Genomic DNA, 25,000 nt, shown 5'->3' on the forward strand with positions numbered 1-25,000 from the left:
CAAACCCAGACTGTATTTTCTTGCGTTTGTCCCACCAGTAACCCCGACGGCAGAGACTCACAAACCAGAGGAAGATCATTTTGGGGTGAGTGACTGGAGTGATTCGTCCATTGGTCCCGATCAGAGCGACTCAAACCCACATTGGGAATGTCTCCTAATCACAGGCCTGTATTGATGATTGTATTAAACAAGGTGAGGCGTGTTAAACCAGGGTCATCACACGTTTGTCCCCGAATAGAGGAATATTTCAACGGGAGCAAATAGCCTGATCAATGAGCCTGATTCGACTCACCATCTCAAAGTCTAATCGGACAAAATGTGCTTATGAATCAAAGGGTCGTTCCATTTTGGCTAATTGGAGGTGCTGAATGATCGATTTTACATATAATTGCTTGGTTTCTCCCAATAAATCACAATATATGGCCTTTTTTATAGATATATATGAAATGCTACTTAAAATAAAAGTTTGTGCTTTCAATCATTCTCCTTAGTGAGTGTGAGTAAATCGCCACATAGATAACGTTGCACCGTCTAAATTTGGGGGGCGATCGCAGCAGCATGTTGTTGTTAACAACAAAATAAGGCTACTGTATCAAAATCAAAGAATACATTTATTAATCAGAGCAATCGGCGTAAGAATATAGCGCTATGATATGTTTGGGATTCATGAAAGAGTCTCTAAGATAAGCTGGGGGAGGTTCATTGAAATAAGTCTTTCAAACTTGCATTTCTCTCTCTTGTAGAGACCGTCCCTATTGAGTCTACTCACCACAATTAAACAGAAACCGTGTCTCTTCCATCTCAAGACCAAGGACAGACTGTCCGTTATTCTGAAACAACAGCAAAGCAATTGTCACGCCTCTCTTTTAACGTTTTTACCATTCTTTTTTTTTAAAACCATTATTAGAAATAAATAAAGCTTAAACATATCTAAGAATGTAGCTCAGGAAGCGGACGGCGCTATTTTAATTCAGCCTTTCCTTCTCTGCTAGCTGCTATCTGCCGTTAGCTGCTATCTGCCGTTAGCTGCTATCTGCCGTTAGCTGCTATCTGCCGTTAGCTGCTATCTGCCGTTAGCTGCTATCTGCCGAAATCCCTTGGTGGCCGGTGAGCCTGAGAGTCGGTTAGAAATGTAATTGAGTTATTTTTTCTTCTTCCTGTTATTTGCTTGGAAAAGATAACTGTTAGAGCCCAAGGATTTGGAGGAGCGGAGTGGGTTAGTGTATGTGTGTGGCTGCCTTTTTCCCCCTTTTACATAATTCTGTGTTTAGAAAAACACGAATACCTGCATGCATCTTTAGATCAAAGTGTTTGACTGTGACAGATACCGTCAAAGCCAAAGTCCCGCTAGCGATCCTCTAGAGGCCGCAGGGCCTCATTCTAGCTTATAGCATGAAAGCAGCTCACCAGTGATGTCAAATTGGTCCTAATGGTGGTTGCTGGAGGAAAGCACAGTCGTGGAGTAATTCAATTCAGAAACATTCATCCCCTGGTGAATGTGCAGAAGAAGGTCTTCATTAATCCCTCTTGGGGGTTTTCATTCTCTTGTTACACACAGATATAGGCCCAACACACACACACAGGCCTCATTGACATGCATTACTCTTGTGGACAAATGGCAGAGAAAAATGGCGCCGCGGTTTGGACAAAGGTATTTGTGGAAAAGAACAAGATGGCGACGGGCAAAATGCCGTCGAGTTTGGAATTTGGCCATCGCCTTATTGTTTTTTGGCAACCACGAGGGGGCGGAGCCTAGCACAAAAACACTGTGAAAGAGTTGAGAAACAAAAACACACCAAGAGCAACCTGTCAATCACCTTGTTGCCCCGCCCTAAAGCTTTATGGTCTATTTGACTTGAAATGGACCATCATTTATTAAATGAATGTCATTGCAACTAGAGATTGAGACCATAAACTCATGTTTACAATGTTTACTGAGGTAATGAATCAAGAGAGAAGTAGAGTCATTTTGTCATATACCTGTATATTTATATATACAAATATATATATTTTTTGCTGCTGTTCCCCTTTCAGGCCTGCTGAGCTCCTCGCCGTGCAAAAACCATCCTTGCTTTACTCCTCTGTATGTTTGTGATTGTCCTAACACTAGTTCCCCCCCGGTCTGCAGGTCTCCATCGCAGTAGGCCTGGCAGGGTTTGCCTGTGTGATGCTCGTGGTTCTCTTCCTTCTCATCAACAAATACGGACGACGCTCCAAGTTTGGCATGAAAGGTAAGAAGTATCTCTTTCTTATTTGAGAGGTGTGATGCAAGGACGTAAAGTCTGAAACTGTCTTTCCCTATCAATATCTTTGTGGTATTCATACTTTGTTTATTGGATGGAATGGAAGGACAAAGGAGTTAGGCTGGAAAGATGGGAAGATGTAGAGCGTGAAACAAGTGAGGATTGAAGAGGAGGTTTTCTCTCTTAGCTGTGCAAGTATGGAAAGCACATTTTGTCTTCACTCAAATATAAATTCTAAGGATCAAACAACACATTTACCAGGTCACAGCTTGGAAATGCGAAAGAACAATTGCCTTTTATTTACTTTTATAGAGGGGATGCCCACTTAAAGAGACGGAAGGGGCCGGAAAGAAAATACTAACAACAATCTGTAATAAGATAGGTTTTTGACTTTTGTGAAATACACCATTTAAAAGTTAGAATGCAAGCTCTTGGATTTGTTTTATTATGCTAGTAAACGGAATAAGGCCTCTTATGAATCCATACCAAAGAATCATCAAGGCCTCAAATGCAAAAACAAAAAGTGAAGGGCAGATTTAGTAGAGGCCCATCTTAATGAAACGGGGTGATTCTTAATGTTCCTCCTCCGTTACCTGAAGGCATCTGCAGAGGGAAATGTTCTTGGCATCTTGACGTCTCCAGGTTGTTTTTTCTCATTTATTATTATTTAGATTATTCTAATCTTCTTCCACTTCAGGATCTGACATTAATTGACCTTCACACTGATGAGCTGCTCCACACATTTCCCACGTCACACAGTGAGATCTCTTCCCAGTTCTCTTCTGTTAGCGAAAGCAGACATCCGTCCGTTGTTGGTACCGCATATGAAACCACTTTCGTAGTTATTTGATCCCAAACGATAAACCTTTTTCCAAACCTAATTAAGTATGTTTGTTTCCTAAACCTAACTAAGTATTTTACAATTTCTTTAGAAACATAACTGAGTATTTTTTTGTCTAACCAAGTATATCACAATCTTTACCTTTTTGTTCCCTTAAGGTAAATATTTTACAATGTATTCCAAAATTAAACCAAGTAGTTTGGTTGCCTAAACCTAGATAAGTATTTCACTATGTATTCTTAAACATAACCAAGTATTTCTGTTGCCTAAACTAAACTAATTTGTGTCCTGTGATAACGGAAGTTTATTTTAAAAAGTCTACGCATGGAGCGAGCAGACATGGACGCTCCTCAAATCATAGTAACATGTGTTGTTGGTTCTTAAAGGAATATGGAACAGATGAGTAACGTTCCTCATATCATAGTAACATGTGTTGTTGGTTCTTAAAGGAATACGGAACAGATGAGTAACGTTCCTCATATCATAGTAACGTAACATGTGTTGTTGGTTCTTAAAGGAATACGGAACAGATGAGTAACGTTCCTCATATCATAGTAACATGTGTTGTTGGTTCTTAAAGGAATACGGAACAGATGAGTAACGTTCCTCATATCATAGTAACATGTGTTGTTGGTTCTTAAAGGAATACGGAACAGATGAGTAACGTTCCTCATATCATAGTAACATGTGTTGTTGGTTCTTAAAGGAATACGGAACAGATGAGTAACGTTCCTCATATCATAGTAACATGTGTTGTTGGTTCTTAAAGGAATACGGAACAGATGAGTAACGTTCCTCATATCATAGTAACATGTGTTGTTGGTTCTTAAAGGAATACGGAACAGATGAGTAACGTTCCTCATATCATAGTAACATGTGTTGTTGGTTCTTAAAGGAATACGGAACAGATGAGTAACGTTCCTCATATCATAGTAACATGTGTTGTTGGTTCTTAAAGGAATACAGAACCGATGAGTAACGTTCCTCATATCATAGTAACATGTGTTGTTGGTTCTTAAAGGAATATGGAACAGATGAGTAACGTTCCTCATATCATAGTAACATGTGTTGTTGGTTCTTAAAGGAATATGGAACCGATGAGTAACGTTCCTCATATCATAGTAACATGTGTTGTTGGTTCTTAAAGGAATACAGAACCGATGAGTAACGTTCCTCATATCATAGTAACATGTGTTGTTGGTTCTTAAAGGAATACGGAACAGATGAGTAACGTTCCTCATATCATAGTAACATGTGTTGTTGGTTCTTAAAGGAATACGGAACCGATGAGTAACGTTCCTCATATCATAGTAACATGTGTTGTTGGTTCTTAAAGGAATACAGAACCGATGAGTAACGTTCCTCATATCATACAAACATGTGTTGCGATACGTTGAGGATGGAAACGTAGGACGCGCTGCATTTTGCCCCAAAGCAGGTTCCTCTTTTTGGGTGGTTTGCTGTGTATTTTTCCCTTATTGTTGCTAGGCTACCACCGAATGAGTTAACACAAACTACTAGTGCCACATATTGACTGCTCTTCCACTGATGACGTACTATATGCTGAATTCACCGTGCATTTGAAGGTAATGCAGGTATTTCCATCCCTCCTTTTTCTTTTACACTGAATATCATTGATTTTGCGAAAGTGAAAGTAAATTATTGAAGAAATATTATTATAAATATAAATAATTCAAATTAGAGTTTAAAGCCTCACTCTCTCTTGCTCTTAATTCAATTAAATGCAATGTTGCTTCATTGCCATTAAAGATTCACCCAGTATTTTAGGAGGACGTGCAAATCTCTCTCTCTCTCTCTCTCTCTCTCTCTCTCTCTCTCACACTCTCTCTCTCTCTCACACACACAAACAACACCCCATGTCTTAAGGGCACACACACACACAAACACCATATCAACCATCTGTTGATTACTTCCATCTGTTCATTTAGTGCCGCCTTACAGCCAGCCCACATTACTGCCTGTAGGGTGACTGTGCACTTCCACACATGCACTTCCACACACACACACACTGAGATATAGTGTGCTGATACGGAGTCTCAGACTCACCAAAATGGATGCTTTTATAAAAAGAAGACGATGATTCTATTACGTCTCCATAAGTCCTCCTCCTCGTACCCTCCGCTCCTCTGTTTCGAGGAGGAAATTACATCTTTGTTTTCTCCTCAGAAGGAATATTGTCATCTTTATCACACTGTAATCCGCTTTCTAGATCCATAAGTCTCTTAACGTCCAGAGAGGACTGAGCGATGTCTATCATGTCTGCCTGCCAGCGTCCGTCTCTTTTTGTCTCCATCTCTATCCTTTTTGAAACTTCATGGACACGTTGGTATCTGCCTTCTGGAACTGCAGCGTCTCGCCCATGAGGCTTTACTGGTTTAGCTACACTTGGGACTCTAGTGACGGAGCAAACGCCGGTATGCAGAATATGAACATGGGAAAGCGCTGTGACCCAAAACAATTTCTCCTCCTCTTCTTGACTGCGTTGTTTAAAATCTGTGGGGCTCTTCTTTTTCAGACTCTGCAAATTATGGAATGCTGAAAACTCAAGCAAGAGAACATCACATTCGGGATTGTTGCTGTGACAACTGAAAGTCTCCTCTCTGAGTCATTTAGCCCGGCCCAGGCTCCAAAGGGTTTTAATCATCTTTTTTTCAGATTTAATCAAATCGCTGTGTGGTCATTGCTCTGCAGGCAATCCAACACGCTCCACTCCCAACTCGTCAGATACCGAATCTTGGACCGTGGCCCTGGGCGTCGGATAATGACGCACCGAGGCAACTTTTAACGTGTCGAGCTTTCAAGTGCAATGTAAACCCATCCGCAGCTGTATTGGATGGTCAAAGCCACTGACGTAGTACACTGAGTGCTTAGGGCGGAGGTCGGTGGATGGTTGGATCTAAAGAACATGGACTTTCACACAGGAAACCCCTATTTGTGTCCCATGTGAAAGTCAACATTTACTTATTTTACCTTACTTTTGTTTTGTGACTTAATTAAGTTACGCAACAAGCAGATTTATTTTACTCAACAAATATAATATTTTAACTCAAAACCTCCATAAACTTGGGTTACGGAGTTATGGAGATGTTTTTGCTTCCCATCGCCAGGCCGTGAAAGGTTGGAAGCGGTATTACCATTTCCTGTCCTGTGGCAACCACGTGAGCAGCTGGCCTGAGGCTAAACCCACTAGCCACGGATACAGCCAAGGGCGAGCTATGAAACACCACTGCAAGAAACATTAGAATACACCAGAATATACTAAGGAGTCCAATTATTACATTACATTTCATGTCATTTAGCTGACGCTTTTATCCAAAGCGACTTACAATAAGTGCATTAAACCATGAGTCCAAACTCAGAACAACAAGAATCAAGAAAGTACAATTTCTTCAATAAAGTTAAACTACAGAGTGCTATCAGTAAGAGACATTTAAGTGCTACTAAAGTGTTAAACTACAAAGTGCTATCAGTAAGAGACATTTAAGTGCTACTAAAGTGTTAAACTACAAAGTGTTATCAGTAAGAGACATTTAAGTGCTACTAAAGTGCTAAACTACAAAGTGCTATCGGTAAGGGACATTTAAGTGCTACTAGAGTGCTACTACGGCGCTACCTTCCCTATTCAAGGTATAGTCGAAAGAGATGTGTTTTTAGTTTGCGCCGGAAGATGTAGAGACTTTCTGCTGTCCTGATGTCAATGGGAAGCTTGTTCCACCAATGAGGAGCCAGCACAGCAAACAGTCGTGACTTTGAGTGTTTAGCTCGAAGTGAAGGAGCTACAAGCCGATTGGCAGAAGCCGAGTGAAGTGAACGAGCTAGGGTGTGAGGTTAGACCATGTCCTGGATGTGAGGTTAGACCATGTACTGGGTGTGAGGTTAGACCATGTCCTGGATGTGAGGTTAGACCATGTCCTGGGTGTGAGGTTAGACCATGTCCTTGGTGTGAGGTTAGACCATGTACTGGGTGTGATGTTAGACCATGTCCTGGGTGTGAGGTTAGACCATGTACTGGGTGTGAGGTTAGACCATGTCCTGGATGTGAGGTTAGACCATGTCCTGGATGTGAGGTTAGACCATGTCCTGGGTGTGAGGTTAGACCATGTTCTGGATGTGAGGTTAGACCATGTCCTGGATGTGAGGTTAGACCATGTCCTGGGTGTGAGGTTAGACCATGTCCTGGGTGTGAGGTTAGACCATGTCCTGGATGTGAGGTTAGACCATGTCCTGGATGTGAGGTTAGACCATGTCCTGGGTGTGAGGTTAGACCATGTACTGGGTGTGAGGTTAGACCATGTCCTGGGTGTGAGGTTAGACCATGTCCTGGATGTAGAACGGACCCGATCTGTTCACAGCACAGTACGCAAGTACCAATGTTTTGAAGCGGATGCTGCGGCCACCGGTAACCAGTGAGCAGTCGGAGTCGGGGCCAACACTGAGTTGTTGAAGGTAATAATCAGGTTGTCGGTGGGAGAGTCTTTTCCTGGAAGGAAGAGAAGTTCAGTCTTGTCCGGGTTAATTTTCAGGTGGTGTGCGGACATCCACTGAGAGATGTCGGTCAGACATCCACTGAGAGATGTCGGTCAGACATCCACTGAGAGATGTCGGTCAGACATCCACTGAGAGATGTCGGTCAGACATCCACTGAGAGATGTCAGTCAGACATCCACTGAGAGATGTCAATCAGACATCCACTGAGAGATGTCAGTCAGACATCCACTGAGAGATGTCAGTCAGACATCCACTGAGAGATGTCAATCAGACATCCACTGAGAGATGTCAGTCAGACATCCACTGAGAGATGTCAGACAGACATCCACTGAGAGATGTCAGTCAGACATCCACTGAGAGATGTCAGTCAGACATCCACTGAGAGATGTCAGTCAGACAGGCAGAGATTCGTGCTGCTACCTGTGTTTCAGATTGGGGAAACGAGAGGATCAGTTGGGTGTCGTCAGCGTAAGTGTGGTAGGAGAAGCCATGAGAGAGAATGACAGAGCCGAGAGAGTTGGTGTACAGAGAGAAGAGAAGAGGACCAAGGACTGAGCCCTGAGGGACCCCAGTAGTCAGAGGCCAAGGCTCAGACACAGATCCTCTCCAGGTTACCCGGTAAGAGCGGTCGGTGAGGTAGGATGAGAAGAGTGAGAGCGCGGTGCCTGAGATACCCAGGTCCTGGAGGGAGGACATGAGGATCTGGTGGTTCACTGTGTCAAAGGCAGCGGAAAGGTCTAGAAGGATAAGGACAGAGGAGAGAGAGGCTGCTCTAGTGTGAAGGATAAGGACAGAGGAGAGAGGGGATGCTCTAGTAGTGTGAAGGATAAGGAGAGAGAGGATGCTCTAGTAGTGTGAAGTATAAGGACAGAGGAGAGAGAGGATGCTCTAGTAGTGTGAAGTATAAGGACAGAGGAGAGAGAGGATGCTCTAGTAGTGTGAAGGATAAGGACAGAGGAGAGAGGATGCTCTAGTAGTGTGAAGGATAAGGACAGAGGAGAGAGGATGCTCTAGTGTGAAGGATGAGGACAGAGTAGAGAGGATGCTCTAGCAGTGTGAAGCTGCTCAGAGACAGCAAGGAGGGCAGTCTCTGTTGAGTGGTCTTGAATCCAGACTGGTGGGGGTGATTTACCAGCTTCTATAAAGCTTCAGGAGGAGCGTCAGGCAGCCTGATCTGTGAGCTGCTGTCAAAGGCAACAACTCACATTATGCAGAAAAAGCTTTAGTTGAGAGACCAGGGTAGTGTGTGAACATTATCACACATTATCATTTTACTGTGCAAGCTTTGAGCTTTGCATAACCCTTTCAGCAGACCTATGGACCAAGGGGTTTCAGGTACTGGCTTATACTTGGATTCTCTCTACCGACCAGCAGGGGGCGACTCCTCCGTTTGCAAAAAGAAGGCAGATTGTGTAAAAGTCTATGAGAAAATGACTCTACTTCTCTTGATTTATTCCCTCAGTAAACATAGTAAACATGAGTTTGTGGTCTCAATCTCTAGTTTCAAGTCTTCTTCAATACAGCATGATTTAGGGTGGGGCTAACTTGTGATTGACAGGTTTCTACCAAACGCGGCGTCACTCCTTCGCAGTCCAAATATGTCCACTGTCGTTCAATCCGTTTTCACTTCTTACATACTCGGGACTTATATAAGATGGACTTTCTTCAATTTGCCACAAATGTCCACCTGGACTCAATGCAATGGACATAAGGTCACAGTGACCTTTGACCACTAAATTCTAATCAGTTCATTCTTGTCAAGATATCTCAGGAATGCTTTGAAATTCTTTTGTAAAATTTGGACATGAAAGTCAGAACCTAAATGTGAGTTGATTAGAATTTGGGGATCAAAGGTCAAGGTGACCTTTTGTGCGTCACATGAAAGCGATATCTCAGGACCTGGTGTGATTTTTGTATTTTTTTGGGTCGAATTTGGCACAAACGACCACCTGGATTTGAGGATGAACTCATTAGGTCAAAGGTCAATGTGCTTTCATAACAAATTGCTGGCCATAACTCAACAATTGATATGCCGATGATGACTATTTTCACACAAAGGTCTAAGAGGATAGAATGTTGAATTGATGACATTTTGGACAGACATGGATGTAAACACGGTTGTTGGAGGCATTCAGCCGCGAGGGAGCGGGCCCTACATTTAGAATCTGTGAAGACCTCCACCCTGGACTCACTCCCAACCATTGGTGTACATTGGTTTATCTAGCATTGATACATGACACAAGATTACATTGAATTCAAATATTGTGTTGCATTATCAACCCATTTCTACCCAGAACCAAAGTGTAGAAAGAGAAAGTGCTGAAACAGTAGAGGAGGAGGCATTGTTCACTTTGTTGTTTGTCACTCTCTTTCTCTCCCCGTCTCTCTCTCTGTCCCAGATCATACTACCATCTGCTCTGGTGTTTTATTAAAAACCAAACAGCCTCCTCAGGGCCTGCTTTACTTATTCACACACAAACACTGACTAACACTGGCTCAGGCTGTATCTCTGGGATCGCTCTCTGGCTTCTGTGTCCGACAGCTCAGAGGTTTGCAGAGATTTAGGAGTTGGGTTTGGGTTTTCTATTTGTTTACACAAGTAACTTTCCTGACTTTTATGCAACTTCATATTTACATTTCCACAGTTGAGTACCATCAATAACAAATGTCAATAACATATTTCAATATGCCTGCATTCATTCTCGAAGATGGGATGACAGTGTCATGCAATATGGTGTTAGCTGAAGTATAGCTTTTGGACAATAATAGAGGCATAAGCTATATGGTATACATTCCAACAGGATTCATGGTTTCAGCCCTGTCTTTCAAAAACGATAACGACATACAAAGGTAAATATATATAATATATAATAAGTGTATATTAGTCTGTGTATGCAGGTGCACACGCTTGCAGCATGCAGTGTCATGATTTATTGAGAAAGTTAAGCTATACATTCACACTTTTCAAAAACATGTTTTATTGACAACATATTTTTGGATTACTAATCATTCTAAGTAAGACAATTACATGCATGTATGTTGAACTGTCGCTCAGCAAATCACAGCTTCTCCTCTGTCGGCCAGAGAACTAGTCAGCTGTTAGCAACCCTTTGGAGGGTCTACAGGTGTTTAGCTAAGATATCCAACAGCTAACTGGGCTGATGGTGCTAACAGAGCTAACAGCTAATGGTGCTAACAGGGCTAATACAGCTAACAGGGCTAATGGTGCTAACACGGCTAATACAGCTAAACAAGTAACCAGCTAACTGACAGTTGCTGTGCAGAGGAAGCCTTCAATAATAATAATGAAGCATCACACCGGGGGGGGGAATTGTGGTTTGAATTCTTTCAATCAAACAATACCGCAGTGGACATTGCAGACACACTGGATGGCAATGTGGACTCTACTGAGTACACTTTTCTAGTTCATAAACTCATTCATCATCTATTTAAATCTATTTGGGGCAATTATTTATGATAATTAAGGAGATGAAACCAAACAAACACCAGCCTTTAATGGTAATACCTAAACTGTCCGACGACAAGAAAATGAGTGTAACAGGCACCCACGGATAACCTTGTATACTCAGCTCTTCATAACGTACTGAATGTTGACTTGTTAATTACACGGCTCATGTGTGCGGTATAATCGGTGAACTGAGCATTTCAGCATTAATCCACCCGACTGACTCTTGTCCAATAAGCTGAGCCGGTGCGGGCACACAGTAACACATAGTCAACTATCACTGTGCGAGTGTGCATTCATGTGAACGTTGAGACACCGATGAGTTAATGGGCTGTGACACGATTCCACAGGGACACACCGCGATTACAGTCAAGAGTGGCTGTAACAGAAGGTAGCCTCCTCACAGAGATGCCATAATAAATATTATGCATTTGTGTGGCAAAATACGTGCTTTGTGATCGATACATTCGACTGTGCAAAAGCTCAGACGACTGATGACAACGATGCGATATCTTTAGGTTTAACCTGCTGTGTGATGCTGCGGCTTCTGAAACTCTAATTAAGGAAGTGGAATCGATACTTAACGAGAGAAGAAACAGAAATGAAAAGAGGACAAGAAAGTGCTCCCCTTACATGAGTCACACCAGATGAATGAAGGTATTTATCCCGCACATGTCCCCTTAAGGAAGACTGCACGCTTACTGTTCATTACCATTTAAATAGGACCATCAAACATATACATAATTACACTCTTAGCTTCTCCCCTTCTCCAGTGTAGATTTAAATATGGCTTTGTTACACTACGACAGTGTGGCGCCCTCACACAGCACACACACACACACACACACACACACACACACACACACATGCACTATCTCCCCAGACAGGGCGCTCATTGGTTGACGCTCCCAGTGGTTGAAAGCCTATGGGAACAAGGAACTGCCGCATTGCAATTAGAATAAAGAGTTATCATTGTTTCCTCATGACTGGCTCACGAGAACATAAGCAGAGTTCAGAGAGAATCGCTTTGTGGTATTTCCGGCACGTGCCAAAGGCAGCAAACGCTGGATGTGACAGAAGGATTTCTTGGCTTGGATCTACAGTGGAAAACTCCTGGGATTGATGCCCGCTTCAAACATAAGTAACACCGTTTTATCCCATGAAATGTGGGCTGTGGGACCGTCCTGTACGCATAGCTAAGGGGATACCTTTTACTTTGGTAATTGTACTCAGTTAGCGTCGTCCCAAGACGTGGTTGTGCCTCCGAGTCGGAGACGTGATGTACGTACTGTACGTCCCATGCTCCTGATGCGCGATATCTCAGGAAGGCCTTGAGGGAATTTACATTCAAGTCAATTTAGATTTAAGGATGAACTGAATGGATTATGGTGGTCAAAGGTCAAGCTCACCATGACATTGCATCACAGGAACGCCTTGAGCAAATATATTTACATTTAGCACAAATGTCCACTTGGACTCAATGATACACTGATTAAAAGGTGGTGGTCAAAGGTCATTGAGACCTTCAGCAATTGTCAAATGGGATAAAATGAAGTGAAGACGTCTCAGATGTAAACTGCAAATTGACTGTTTGGAGGAGGCATACAACCGTAAGGTGGTAATGCTATGGAAAGGATTTCTTTTGTTTGTTTTTGAACCACGGCTTTAGATTGGGTGTATTTAGTTTTTAATATGGAGGCACTTCTAATAGATACAATAATGTTTTTCCGCAGAAGAATTAGTGGAAGAATTAAAAATACAGCTGACTGCGACTCAGTGGTGAGCAGGGTCGTCCTTCAATCAGAGGATCGGTGGTTTGATCCCCGGCTCTGCTAGCCCATGTCGATGTGTCCTTGAGCAAGGCACTGAACCCCATTATTACTCCTGTAGCTGTTCTACGGTGTGTGAATGTTAGTTAGCTCTAATGGGCAGGTGGCTCTTCCCATTATGTATGAATGGATGTGAATGGGTGAATGATGTCATGTAGTGTTAACGCGCTTTGAGTGGTCGGAAGACGAGAAAAGAGATAAACAATTACAAAACAACACATTGATAACTTTCTCTTTCTTTGAGCCTCATCATGTTTTTACCAGGACTAGAGCAGTGGTTTTCGAATTGGGGGTCAGGGCCCCCTAAAGCTGATATAAGATCAATCTGAGTGGTTACAATATGATAGTCAGGACAAGAAACAAGAAGACAATACGCTTTTACTTTTTTTTCTCAAATAATGTTTTGCTTCTGGAAAAAGGAAACAATCTGGTTCCTAAACTGCTTATGGGTATGCAACCTGGTCCCATGTGGGCATTGCTTTGCTATGAGGGGTCGGAAGCTCAGAAGGTTCAAAATGAAAATGATTCATTCTCTGGAGACCACGAAATGTGTATAAATAAAAGTGTATTTGAAGACGCACCGTTTCAAAGAGAAAACTTTGGCCTGACGTTGGTGCTCGAGGAGGTCTGGTGGTCATTGAAACAACAAGTGGTATTCATCCTCTGAGGATCAAGAAGGTCAATATCAATTTAAATGAGAATGGACAGACCATAACGTTGTCTGGCAGATCAACGTCGCTCCTCTAGTCAATAACACACATCTCTTTCCAAGTCTCTATTAGGGTCATTTCAATGGACAATATATATTTTAATACAGCTGATTTCTCTCTGAAAGATTTGCAATGCATTAAACACTGCACTTAAATGTATTGCCTTTTTAATTGATGCTAACTTGAAGGTTTCCTCCCCACTGCCAAAGAAGACTCTTTTTGTTGATTCTTTCGCTAAAAGGCATCTCTGCCTATTTTCTCCACATACAAACACCCTCGGAATTATTTGAAAGAATCTATAATCCCATAAAAGACGATACAGGACCTTTGAAATGATTACCATTATATAAAATAAATCCTATTGGTTTGATTTCTTAATTGAGATAGGAGTTAATCCATTTTCAACAGCCCATGACTAATGCAAATGCTGTCGATGCTCTATTGTAAATATGCCTCTTAAATTGAAAAAGGACAAGTGGTGTGAGATTTTCACTCCTTTAGACTGATTGATGTGGCAGCGCTGGGGGGGGGGGGGGTTGGCTGGAGGCGAACAGGAGGACAGATCTGTTCCTCCAGGACGCTGGGATGAATTAAACTGACAGAAACGTGCAGAACAGGCCTCCAAACAGTGACGTATTAGCATAAATAAAGTAAGACCATCCCTCGGCTCGCGCTACAGCCGGCGCTTGTTGAAGTGGGAAACTGTTTATTGGAGAACAATCTGCTTAAGAAGATGTGAAGGGACTCGTTTGTGGAAAAGGAAAAAAAAGCAACTGTCATATCTGTTGACACTCCTGGTAAATATATACAGTGTGAGGAATAATTGTTCCAGAACTATCAATGGATCAATGGTGTAATCACATATAAGCATTACAGTACATCTCTCATTTATAAAAAAGTATTCAAATTCAAAGTCAATTTGAAATCAACCACTGAATTGATGTAGAAGCACAGTAGTGCTTTTTTCCACATATCTTAATACAACGATTTGAATGATATCGTACATTGGTTTGTATATATATGGAAGTGGCATTACTGAAGTACAGAGGTTACGAAACAAATAAGGCAATGTTTGGGTTTAAATAACTACTTAAGTACGTGTGTAAATGTAAAATGACCAATAATTCAACATCTGAGTTAGAACAACTCCCAACGTGGTATCGGTTAACTTCCGAAGTTAAGTGACAAATAAGTCAACGTGGACTTCTGGTTTCACACGGGACACGGACAGCGGTCACCTTGGTGAAGGTCCTGTGTTTCCAGACCGGGTCATCCACCCGACCTCCTCCCAATGCAGTCACTCTTTATACTAAGTGACCTGTCCATTACACACACTTGTATATTGGTTTACATACTAACTAATGTACATAGTTTTTTTTGTTGGCATAACTTTGAACAATGATTGAAAACAGCCTTTTCTACTGCTCATCATTCGTCGCTCCCTTTGCTCTTTCGACCGCTTCCTTGAATGTATGTTGTTTTGTTACATGCCGTCTAATTTTGTAAAACCATAGTATGTAGCTGTGTTGCATCGCTAGCTATTATCTTTTATCCATTTTAGAATTATCCACCAATGCTTTTGAAATTGCTAAATCATTTTTTGGCATGCACAAACCCCGGTGACACACACACACACTCACACACACACACACACACACACACGTATAATTCGCTCAGGTCTAAGATGTCAGTGTGTGCTCCTCTGACTTTGGTGGCAGCTGCAGTGTGTATGCTGGTCTGGCTGTTGCAGTCCACAGAGGAGAGGTTTACTTTGCTTTCCGAGGCTCCACAGTGAATGGAGGATGACTCATAATATTTCTCTCCTGCCACTCACACAGCTCTCACTTTCTCTCTGCATCCCAGTAAACCAAATAGAAAAAGCAATGAGGGACAGGACTACGCCTGGGCCTTATGTAAATATAGTCATATGAGACTAGGTATTGTACTATCAAAGGTGGCATAGGTGTTGTCGCTTCCTCTTTTTAAACAAGTCATTCTCCTAGCTGTTCCATTATTTGCCTTCACCCACTTTAGTCATTACATCCTCTTTACTGATGATTCATTATTAAAATATTGTTAAAATATTTTTGTGAAAGCAGCAATAGTCAACACTGCAGTGCCATCGCAATATCAATAGAAATAGGTAAATATTCATATTTTCCATCCTCTTGTATTGAAGAATAAGCTGAATCTGAAGGTGAGGTTCTTGATACCATTCACTGTACAGACCATAAATGGTTTACTTCCATACATCCGGTGTTGAGTATTCTTGACATTAGGGTCATTATTGGAGATTAAGTTCTCTTTTCCAAGTCCGAACTTTATTAATAGTCAGTTTCTACCTTTTCTGGGAACTCAGAAACTTTCCCGGTATGTGACGTGAGAAACCAGGGTCACAGCTGTCCTCACATCGGAGCTCTTATCAGATCTTTGCACGACCCAATGAACAGAAAGTCATTGACAATAACTCAAGGTAATATGTATTTAACAATTCCAGTACTTAACTGGTTAAAAATTAATTAATTTGGAGTTATCCGTCACTGAAATGAGGTTGTCAGAGAGTCATAATGTCATTTTGGGTAACTATTCGCTTCATTGGCCGGCTCTACTACCGGATTTTCTATTCTGACTGTAGGCTCAGCCTGCCCATCTGTATTCAGAAAGCATTCAGGGAAACTACCCGTACTTTAAATTTAATCCATAATGTGACACCAGCATCTGCACTAGCAGCACACATTACCTTGAGATAGTTGAAGAATATTGCTGTCTATACCACAAATACCAGATGCTCAAGACACTCAAGGGAGACCTTAAAACCATTAAAGTATTCCCAGAGTGAAAAAGATGAACCAAAATAACCCCATGCATGAGAGAGTGAGGTGAGAAATGAGGACACCAAGGATAAGCATGTGGGAGTTTAAAAGTGTGTTTCAATTAGGTTGTGGCTCAGACCAGAACTTGGATCTCTGACTTAAGAACTACCATCATCATCTTTAGAATTAAAGCTGCATGAGAAAATAAGGCTTTGATGAGCAAAGCATCCGTTTTATGATTAGAAGTTGGGATCACTGGTTAAAAGAAACAGAAACCCATCAGCAGCCTCTTCATCAAACTCCCACACATTCCTGAGCCTTCCAATCACGTCTCTGGGTGGAGGTTGTGGTGGTTGGAAGGTTGTGTCCCACAGAGTCTCTGAATTCATGAAGTGATTGCCAGTAGTTCTTAACTGTTACAAGTAGGCATTTAAACCCATTATTGGCCCTAAAATGCTACAAATGGCATTCTCCAGTGTATTCGCCACCCGGGCCCCCTATGTCAAACCGAACTCCAGGAATCTTGGCTTTATATTTAAACACTTTGCCAATACATTGGTTAAATACTTTTTTTTCTAACTGTTTAAATTGCAAAAATCTCACCATTATTATTGGCTTTTGATTGAGCGCATATCATTCAAGCCTTCATATTTACCTGTCTCTGCAGTACTCTTTTTGACAGCCAAACTGCCCCGGCCGTCTTCAGCTGGTACAAAATGCAGCAGCTCGACCCTTAACTACGAAGGGCCGTGGATCTCACAGCACTCAAAGGAAAAGGGATCTTTCCTCAGTTGCTTTCCATTCTACCGTTAAAGGTTTTCCTGGACGGGGAGTTTTTTTCTCATGCAATGCGATGGTCCAAGGAATGATGATGTCATTTGTTGTACGGATTGTGAAGCAAATTGGTGATATCGGGCTATACAAATACAATGTAATTGAATCTCTCCTACTATAGCTCCACTGCCCTGGCTGCCAGTGAGGTTCAGGATTGGTTTTAAGATCATTTTAATCACACACCACGCACTCCAAGGCCAAGGTCCTGCTTCGTCTCCGAGCAACAAGTGGACCAATCGTCCACTTGGGTCTCCCCACCAAAACCTGTTTTTGGTGGGGAGACCCTTCTTGAGACGTTTCTTGAGACGTTTCTTGAGACGTTTCTTGAGACGCTTCTTGAGACGCTTCTTGAAACGTTTCTTGAGACGTTTCTTGAGACGTTTCTTGAGACGTTTCTTGAGACGTTTCTTGAGACGTTTCTTGAGACGCTTCTTGAGACGTTTCTTGAGACGTTTCTTGAGACGCTTCTTGAGACGCTTCTTGAGACGCTTCTTGAAACGTTTCTTGAGACGTTTCTTGAGACGCTTCTTGAGACGTTTCTTGAGACGCTTCTTGAGACGTTTCTTGAGACGTTTCTTGAGACGTTTCTTGAGACGCTTCTTGAGACGTTTCTTGAGACGTTTCTTGAGACGCTTCTTGAGACGCTTCTTGAGACGTTTCTTGAGACGTTTCTTGAGACGTTTCTTGAGACGTTTCTTGAGACGCTTCTTGAGACGTTTCTTGAGACGTTTCTTGAGACGCTTCTGAAACACACACTCAAGTTCATTGTATGGGTTGATACTCTGATCTTATCCCCTATGGTCTTTAGGGAACTCCAACTAGAGTATATTGCAGTGTTATTCACAGCTAAGGAAATGCTCTATTATATCCACTGAGTTAATGATAGCAGCAGAATATGCATGTGTCGTTTCTGTCCGTGTCTGTACCCCAGACCTTCAGATCAATATTTCAAATTGTCGACTTGTGATTACAGAACTATTACCCGCGCTGTGCTGAAAAATTAAAACTCTCACTCATCAGGCATTCACTGCATTTCCTCACATTACTGGCCTGGCCTGGAGGGAGAGAGGGATGGGGAGGTGGAGGCGGGGGTGGTGGTGGTGGAGAGAAGCTATGCAAGGAGGGGGAAGAAGAGAGAGAGTGCATTGAATGAGAAAGGCGAGGCCATGCAATATCTGGTAGCTGTTGGGGTGGAGCAGCAAGGTTTTCTGTCAAAGTCTCCTTGAGCAACACAGCGAAGGCCCTGTGGCGCTGGTTCACTCCCACAGAGTCTCCTCTAAAGGTTCAGCAACAGTCTTGTGGAGGGTGAAATGGAGGGATAATAACTACGGTGGAAAAAAGGGTATTTTGCCACTGTTTGCTGTGTCAGCACCGCTAGCTGGAAGCCTAGAGAACTGTTGAAAGCCAATAGATCCTAGCTCTTTGCCCCGAGTTCTGCATACGGCTTAATGCGTTTACTTGGTTTCACATGGTACACAAACAGAGGTCTGCTTGGTGAAAGTCCTGTGTTTCGTTTGCACGACACATCTGTCGTCACTGACGTCCAATCAGAAATAGAGAAGAATTGTTGTGCCAGACGACCGTGCCTCATATTTGGACAGAGACCGAATGAAACTCTATTTGTATAAATCTATGTGTACATATGTATTTTTTTTAAACTAACCATAATTCAATACTGTAGTGACGATGACGCTAAAAAGGAGCAAAAAAAATAAAAATATTTGAATATTTCTTATCAAAACTATCCCTACCGATACGATAGCGATACGATTTTGGGTTGAATAGATTCTTTCAGGCAGACATACATCTACCAGGATTTTATTGCAATGCATCCTCATATGACAGTTTGTTTGGGATCTTACGAGAAGTTACTCTTCATTTTTTCGTGCGTTTTTAAAACTTTGAATGTTTAGGAAAAGTTTGCTGTTTGGGTTAAAACAACCACAGAAGTGCCGTAACTAATTCCCAAAGTTACGTGACGAAAACACCAACGTTGACTTCTCGTGTCACACGGGCAACGAACAGCGGTCTCCTGGCAGACGGATCGCCATGTGTTGGACCAATCCACTTCCTGTCCCGCCCATCGCGCCCTGTGTTTACTTTACTGGTCTTGATGCTCCTCAGTCATGATTTCATGGATAAACAATTATGGGTCAGAGGAGACGAGCCGGCTTAGTGACACAGAGCAGCGTCTGCCAGACTGTCTGAGGTGAATTGTTGTACAGCTTAAGCTACTGGCAGCTATTTTATTGAGTTTCCCTTTTTGCCAAATACCCTCTGGTAAACAGCTACGCAGTGAATATGTCTCGGGCTTTTATTGTGAAAAAAACAAACAATGGATGGGAGAACTCAGTGACTGGTGCCTGAAGCAACACGCTCACACCAACACGACCGCTGGCATTGTATAATCTCCGCGCTGTTTCCTGTAACAGTGAGGGAGTGTCGGCCGGCCGCCGCCCAGTCAGCGCCATTGTTTGTGGGCTCTTCTCTTGTCTGTCTACACGGCACCGCTTTGCCTTCAGCCTCTGTGACATCCTCCTCCAACACACACCCCAACTCGAGGCCCCGAGCAGCAAACCAATTAGAGAGAGAGAGAGAGCGCTCAGCCTGCCTCTATCGTTTAGCATCACGGAGACAGAGCGCCGCGCGCAGCAGACGGCAGCGCGTGGGAAGCGAGACGAGAAATAGCTCCAGTGCGGACGGCGACAGGGGAGAGAGGAGCGAGCGAGGTAGATTCAGTGAAGGGGGATTAGAGAGAGAGAGAGAGAGAGTGGGCACTGAGGCAAAAAGGGTGAGAGGGAGGCTGCGAGTCTGCTGGGAGCTCAGGCCTCCTTCGCTCCGGGGACACTGGGAGGTGTTAAAGGTGAAGTAATTATCAGCCACCATTTAGCAACACGTGCAGAGCCCCGCACTGGATAAATGATGTGCAATCACTTTACACACTCGCACGCCCCCCGCGCACCTACGGTGTGTATTCTTAGACTGCAATCTTGGATGGAGCCCATTTTAGGGTTTAGACCTTCAGAGGGAGGACATGCTTTTTTTAATGTGAAGTAATTCCCCCAACAAGGACGTTCCTAACAGACCTGCATACAGCGTCAGAGGTTCATTAATTACTGCAAAAGCGACATTGGAAAAAACGTAACTTCAGTAAAACTGTAAAAAAAAAGATTATATTATGTGAATAATGTCAGTGAATTGAAGTTCCTTCTGGTAAACAGGGACTTGAAGTGGCCTAAGGCTTTTATTGTGAAAGGTAAGGATGGAAGGAGTGAGGAGTGTTATTCATTTATTATCCAAGTCTTGGCGCAAGTCCGATATAATTGGCAACGGTGGTTGATTAACAATAGAGACTACAACTCCACTACTTTTTGTTATCAAAATCCATATTTTATCATTGCTTTGTGGGCCTAGCGGCATAACTGACATACTGTGAGTTAAAGCTGCATGTTGTCGATATCTCAAGAATACCTCGAGGGAACGTAATCAAATTTGGCACAAACGTCCAGCTGGGGTCAAGATCAAGAATAGGGCGGCGAAAGTAAAAGTTCACAGACCGTGTGACAATTTCACAAAATGTTAGATAGGATGAAATTATAAAGCGATGACATTATGGACATTTGCACGAATGTAAACTGCAACTTTACTGGTTTGCGGAGACATGCAACCATGAGGAGGTCATTTTGGATCCAGGTGTGACAGCAGAGGGTGTACAACTGACGCTGAACATTACTTTTTTTTTTGTTCGACCAAAATGTTAGAATTATCTTTCATGAACTGAAAACACACTGAAAGGGTCAATGTTTTAAGAGGAAAACCCAGAAAGCAACGCCATTGTAGCGACCTGTCAATCACCGTGTAGCCCCGCCCTAAATCACACTCATGCTGTATTGAAGAAGACTTGAAACTAGAGATTGAGACCATAAACTCAATAAACTGTGCTAATCTAACAATAATGTAGACAATGGAGCATAGTAATACACATATTTGTTTTGTGCGTGACATGTTACTGTATCATAGAGGCTAAAGGGCCAGATGCCTCACACCAGGGTAGATAACACACACACTCCTACACACACACACTGAGCATGTTGCTGTGTGACGGATGCCTGATTGACATCATTCCAGTGCATGTGAGGGAGCGAACAGGGAGGCCCTGTTAGCTTGTGCGGTTGTGCAGGGCAGGTGTGAAGGGGCATTTTGCAAAGTGTCTGTCGGCGTAAACATTTACAGGTGTTGTGAGAAGAAGGTCTGAGGGATGACAAGAACGAGATGGAGGACAGAACCCACGGTGTCATAGAGCCCTGAAAGGAAGTGTAATGTATATCGACTACGGCCCGGTGTGTGAAAGGAATCGTAGAGGAAACGTATTGGTTTCACTTAACGTGCCAAACTGCAACAATAAATATGTAAGAATACAAAACCAGTTTACCTTTTCTCCAGGCTCGCCGACTCGACTCAACCATTTGGGGAGTACGCAAAATATTTTGCTTTCCTCATACACCAGAACAGGTTTCTTGTATTACCACCCCTTTGCAACCACTTTCTTTCACTCTAATTTACAGATTATCATTTTCTTCTAGAACCATGTTCATATAATGTAAATAGCACCGGCCTTTTTTATGAATTTTGTTTACCAACTCCTCTTGTGCAGAGCTTTCAGACGTTTCTTCATTCCTGATCAGAGCTGCATGTGATCCATCACTCTGTGCCCCTCAAGCTTCAGGAAAAGAACGTTATTTGGGTTAAAATAAGTATTTGTATTTCATTAATTATAAAATATTTTTGTATTGATTTAAGTTTGCTAGGACTAACATAAGAGACTCAGGAGGCCGCTGTTTGTGCCCCGTGTGAAACCAAGTCAACGTTGACTTATTTTACCGTAAATGGGTTGACTTGTACCTGTATTGCGCCTTTGTAGTCTTCCGACCACTCAAAGAGCTTTTAAACTACATGGAGGAGCTGCCATGCAAGGTGCCACCATCCATCAGGACTTTCTAAGCATTCACACACCGATGGCACAGCAATTCTCAGGGGTTAAGTGTCTTTCCCAAGGAACCATCGCCCCCAGTAGTTCTATTAAGTAACTGATGTATATCATTAAATGTCCTTTACATCACAAGCATACTTATTCTATGTATCAAACGTGTTTACTTGAACCCAAACATTATAGTCAAACTAAGTAAACCTACATCAGACGTTTATCTTGAGAAGAGATAAAAATGTCCCTGAAACGTCCAAAAAGGACTCTAGAGGCGCCATAGTTGGACGCGTATGGCTACTGACCAAGTGACAATTTCTTTGAGAAATTGGGGGTGGTAATGTTTTGGTAACACCTTGGTCATTCAGACAGAAAGTCACCAAACTCCTTTTTTTTACGGACAATCTCTTACTTTGAGCAACACTATCGACAACAAATCATGACTTATTAGTGTTCTTAGGAATTCTGCATTGTACTGTCAAGCTTCAGTTATCTCGATAAACAATTTGTTCTTGAAAACATTCATCACCCCCCCATTTCTTTCCTTTTTTGCCATCCTCCATTACTTTGGCCCAACTTGCTCTTTGACGGTACATTTGTCAGTGCATGTGTGCCCTGAAAAAAAAAAAAAAAATACCCAGAATATAACGTCATATGCTCCCAAATTCCCATTCGCATTAACAAAAAACAGTCCCTTCTTTGAGTAAGCATGCTGATGTGAGGACATTTAGTTTGGTGGAGGGAGACTTCCAGAGAAATCTCTTGTACGCTCCAGTGCTCAGGACTGGCAGAGCGACACTAACAGCTGATCAGGTGATTTATGGAGGTAATGAAGTCTGTCGGACTGTTTGGTGAGCCAGTAAGAAGCAGGTATCAATACTGGGGGCCTATTAGATGGATGTGAGTAATAAAGTGTGATTGAAAGACTGGCGCCAATTGGGCACTAAGGAAAACAGAGGGGGTGGTCGTGTTGTAAACTACGACATTAATCACCGTGACCTAAGGACATTTCTTTCTTTTTTTTGTATCTACAAGTGGATTCTCTGGTAGTTCCAATAAGCCATTAGGGTCTCTGTGTTCCAGTAAAATTGTGAGTAATTGGCCACAGATGCCCTTGAAGAGTTCAATGTTTAATGGTTACTGCATCACTGCAGCACTGTTGCATTATCTGAGAGGATCATTTCCATTCAAACACAGCAGCAATTGCATCATTTGGAGGGTTTGTGTTTTTTTTATCAACAGCATTTGTTGCATACAATTATCCACATGGTCATGGATATTGTGGTTTGGCTTCCTTGCCAATGCAATAGTGGTATTGCGTCATTATGACCACAATGTAAGGAGGAAATAGACATCAGAAAATGTGACTGGTTGAAGCAACAGTTCACAACCGTGACTATGGATGTGTTCTCAGCCTGTACTGTGCTTACACAAGCAAAAGTCTGTAAACGAATCAGATTTTGGGTGCCAGGCAAACGCAGAAGGGGGTAGGCATAAATAGATCTGAGGAGCGACGTCAACTCTTTCCCTTTTTCATTAAACTGCAAACCCTGTGCTACGTGGCCTTATTGGTGTTTGCACCATTGATTACAATTATACCTATTCATACACTACATGTGAATTAGTTCTTAACAATATAGAAAGCCCAACATGCATCCTGTGTTAAGTAGTAAGATGTGCAGCTCTGACTGTAAACCAGGAAGACAGCAGCTACCAGTCAATAGTCCCAGTTCCTCAGTGAGTCTGCCCATTGGTCCACTAATATCATTCAAGCTCTGACCTTTGTGCTCCATGAAACCTGTCTCCCTCACATCTTCCTACCCATCTCCACCGATGTCTCTCCTTCACTCACTCCGTGTCCTCTTCTCCATTATCAGCCCACATGTCAGCTTGTCTGACACATGGCCCTAAATATTAACATAGGTTGTGCCGTAACTGACAAAAGGTCAGAGTCAGTTCCCCTGCAGCGGCCAAAATGTCCATCAATACTCACGAGTTCTTTTCAAGTGTCTTTCAGCATGCGTCCAAATCCCTGACCCGCTCGCTGAGAGTCCCCGTGGATGAAAGAGCTGCTACAAACATTAGCTGGAGACGATGCACATACAGAAGGAAACATCGCAAGAATATTCAAGTCAGCATATTGGATGTCAAACATACGTTTATTAGAAAATATGATAAAGTGTCCTGTAGTATGCCCTTCCAGTGGAGAAAATGTGTGAATGTTACTTAGTCCTGATGGGCAGGTCTCTCAGAGGTCAGCGCTGTCAATATAATAGTTGTTGGATGACGTTTGCCAACATCAGCACAGATTTACTTCACCTCCGTGAGTAAACCACTGAAATGGTGTGATTGTGGTCTGAAATGCCGTTGGAATGCTGACCGAGCCCTCGTTATGCTTGTGTTCAAGTTAAGAGGGGGACTCTCTTTGCATCTAGTTGTAGTCACAGACAAACCGTCTGTAATTGAATCAGTGCCCATAAACCTGAGAGGCGCTCTCTCTTCATGTGTTGCATTCCTGCTGAGATCCAACCTCACAGTTCGCCACCCTGCCACCTGCCCTCCTTTCACTCCATTCTTGAATCCCTTTATCCATGCTCTCATCGGCTGATGTTTTTCAGTCTTTCATTTCCTCTCTTCCTCGCTCATCATGTTGTCCTGTCCCCTGTTTCCACCCCCCCCCCCCCTCAGCACCACCACACAGCCCAAAACGCCTCCTTGTTTTCTGTCAGCTGTGAAGGTTGACTGCGTCAGTCGTATTAACTGCAGGCCGCGGT

The 25,000-nt window shown here is 42.7% G+C and overlaps 1 protein-coding gene across 1 annotated transcript in view; it reads left to right on the forward strand.

Annotated features, from left to right (window-relative positions):
• LOC117732328 (NT-3 growth factor receptor-like) overlaps window positions 1-25,000 on the forward strand; it is a 174,868-nt gene that overhangs the window by 107,656 nt on the left and 42,212 nt on the right. Inside the window, exons 11-12 of the mRNA XM_034535220.1 lie at window positions 39-85; window positions 2,129-2,231. Coding sequence (XP_034391111.1) covers window positions 39-85; window positions 2,129-2,231 — 150 coding nt within the window. The remainder of the gene's footprint in view (window positions 1-38; window positions 86-2,128; window positions 2,232-25,000) is intronic.

This window comes from Cyclopterus lumpus, chromosome 6 (assembly GCF_009769545.1).
Source record: "Cyclopterus lumpus isolate fCycLum1 chromosome 6, fCycLum1.pri, whole genome shotgun sequence".
Classification (NCBI taxonomy): domain Eukaryota; kingdom Metazoa; phylum Chordata; class Actinopteri; order Perciformes; family Cyclopteridae; genus Cyclopterus; species Cyclopterus lumpus.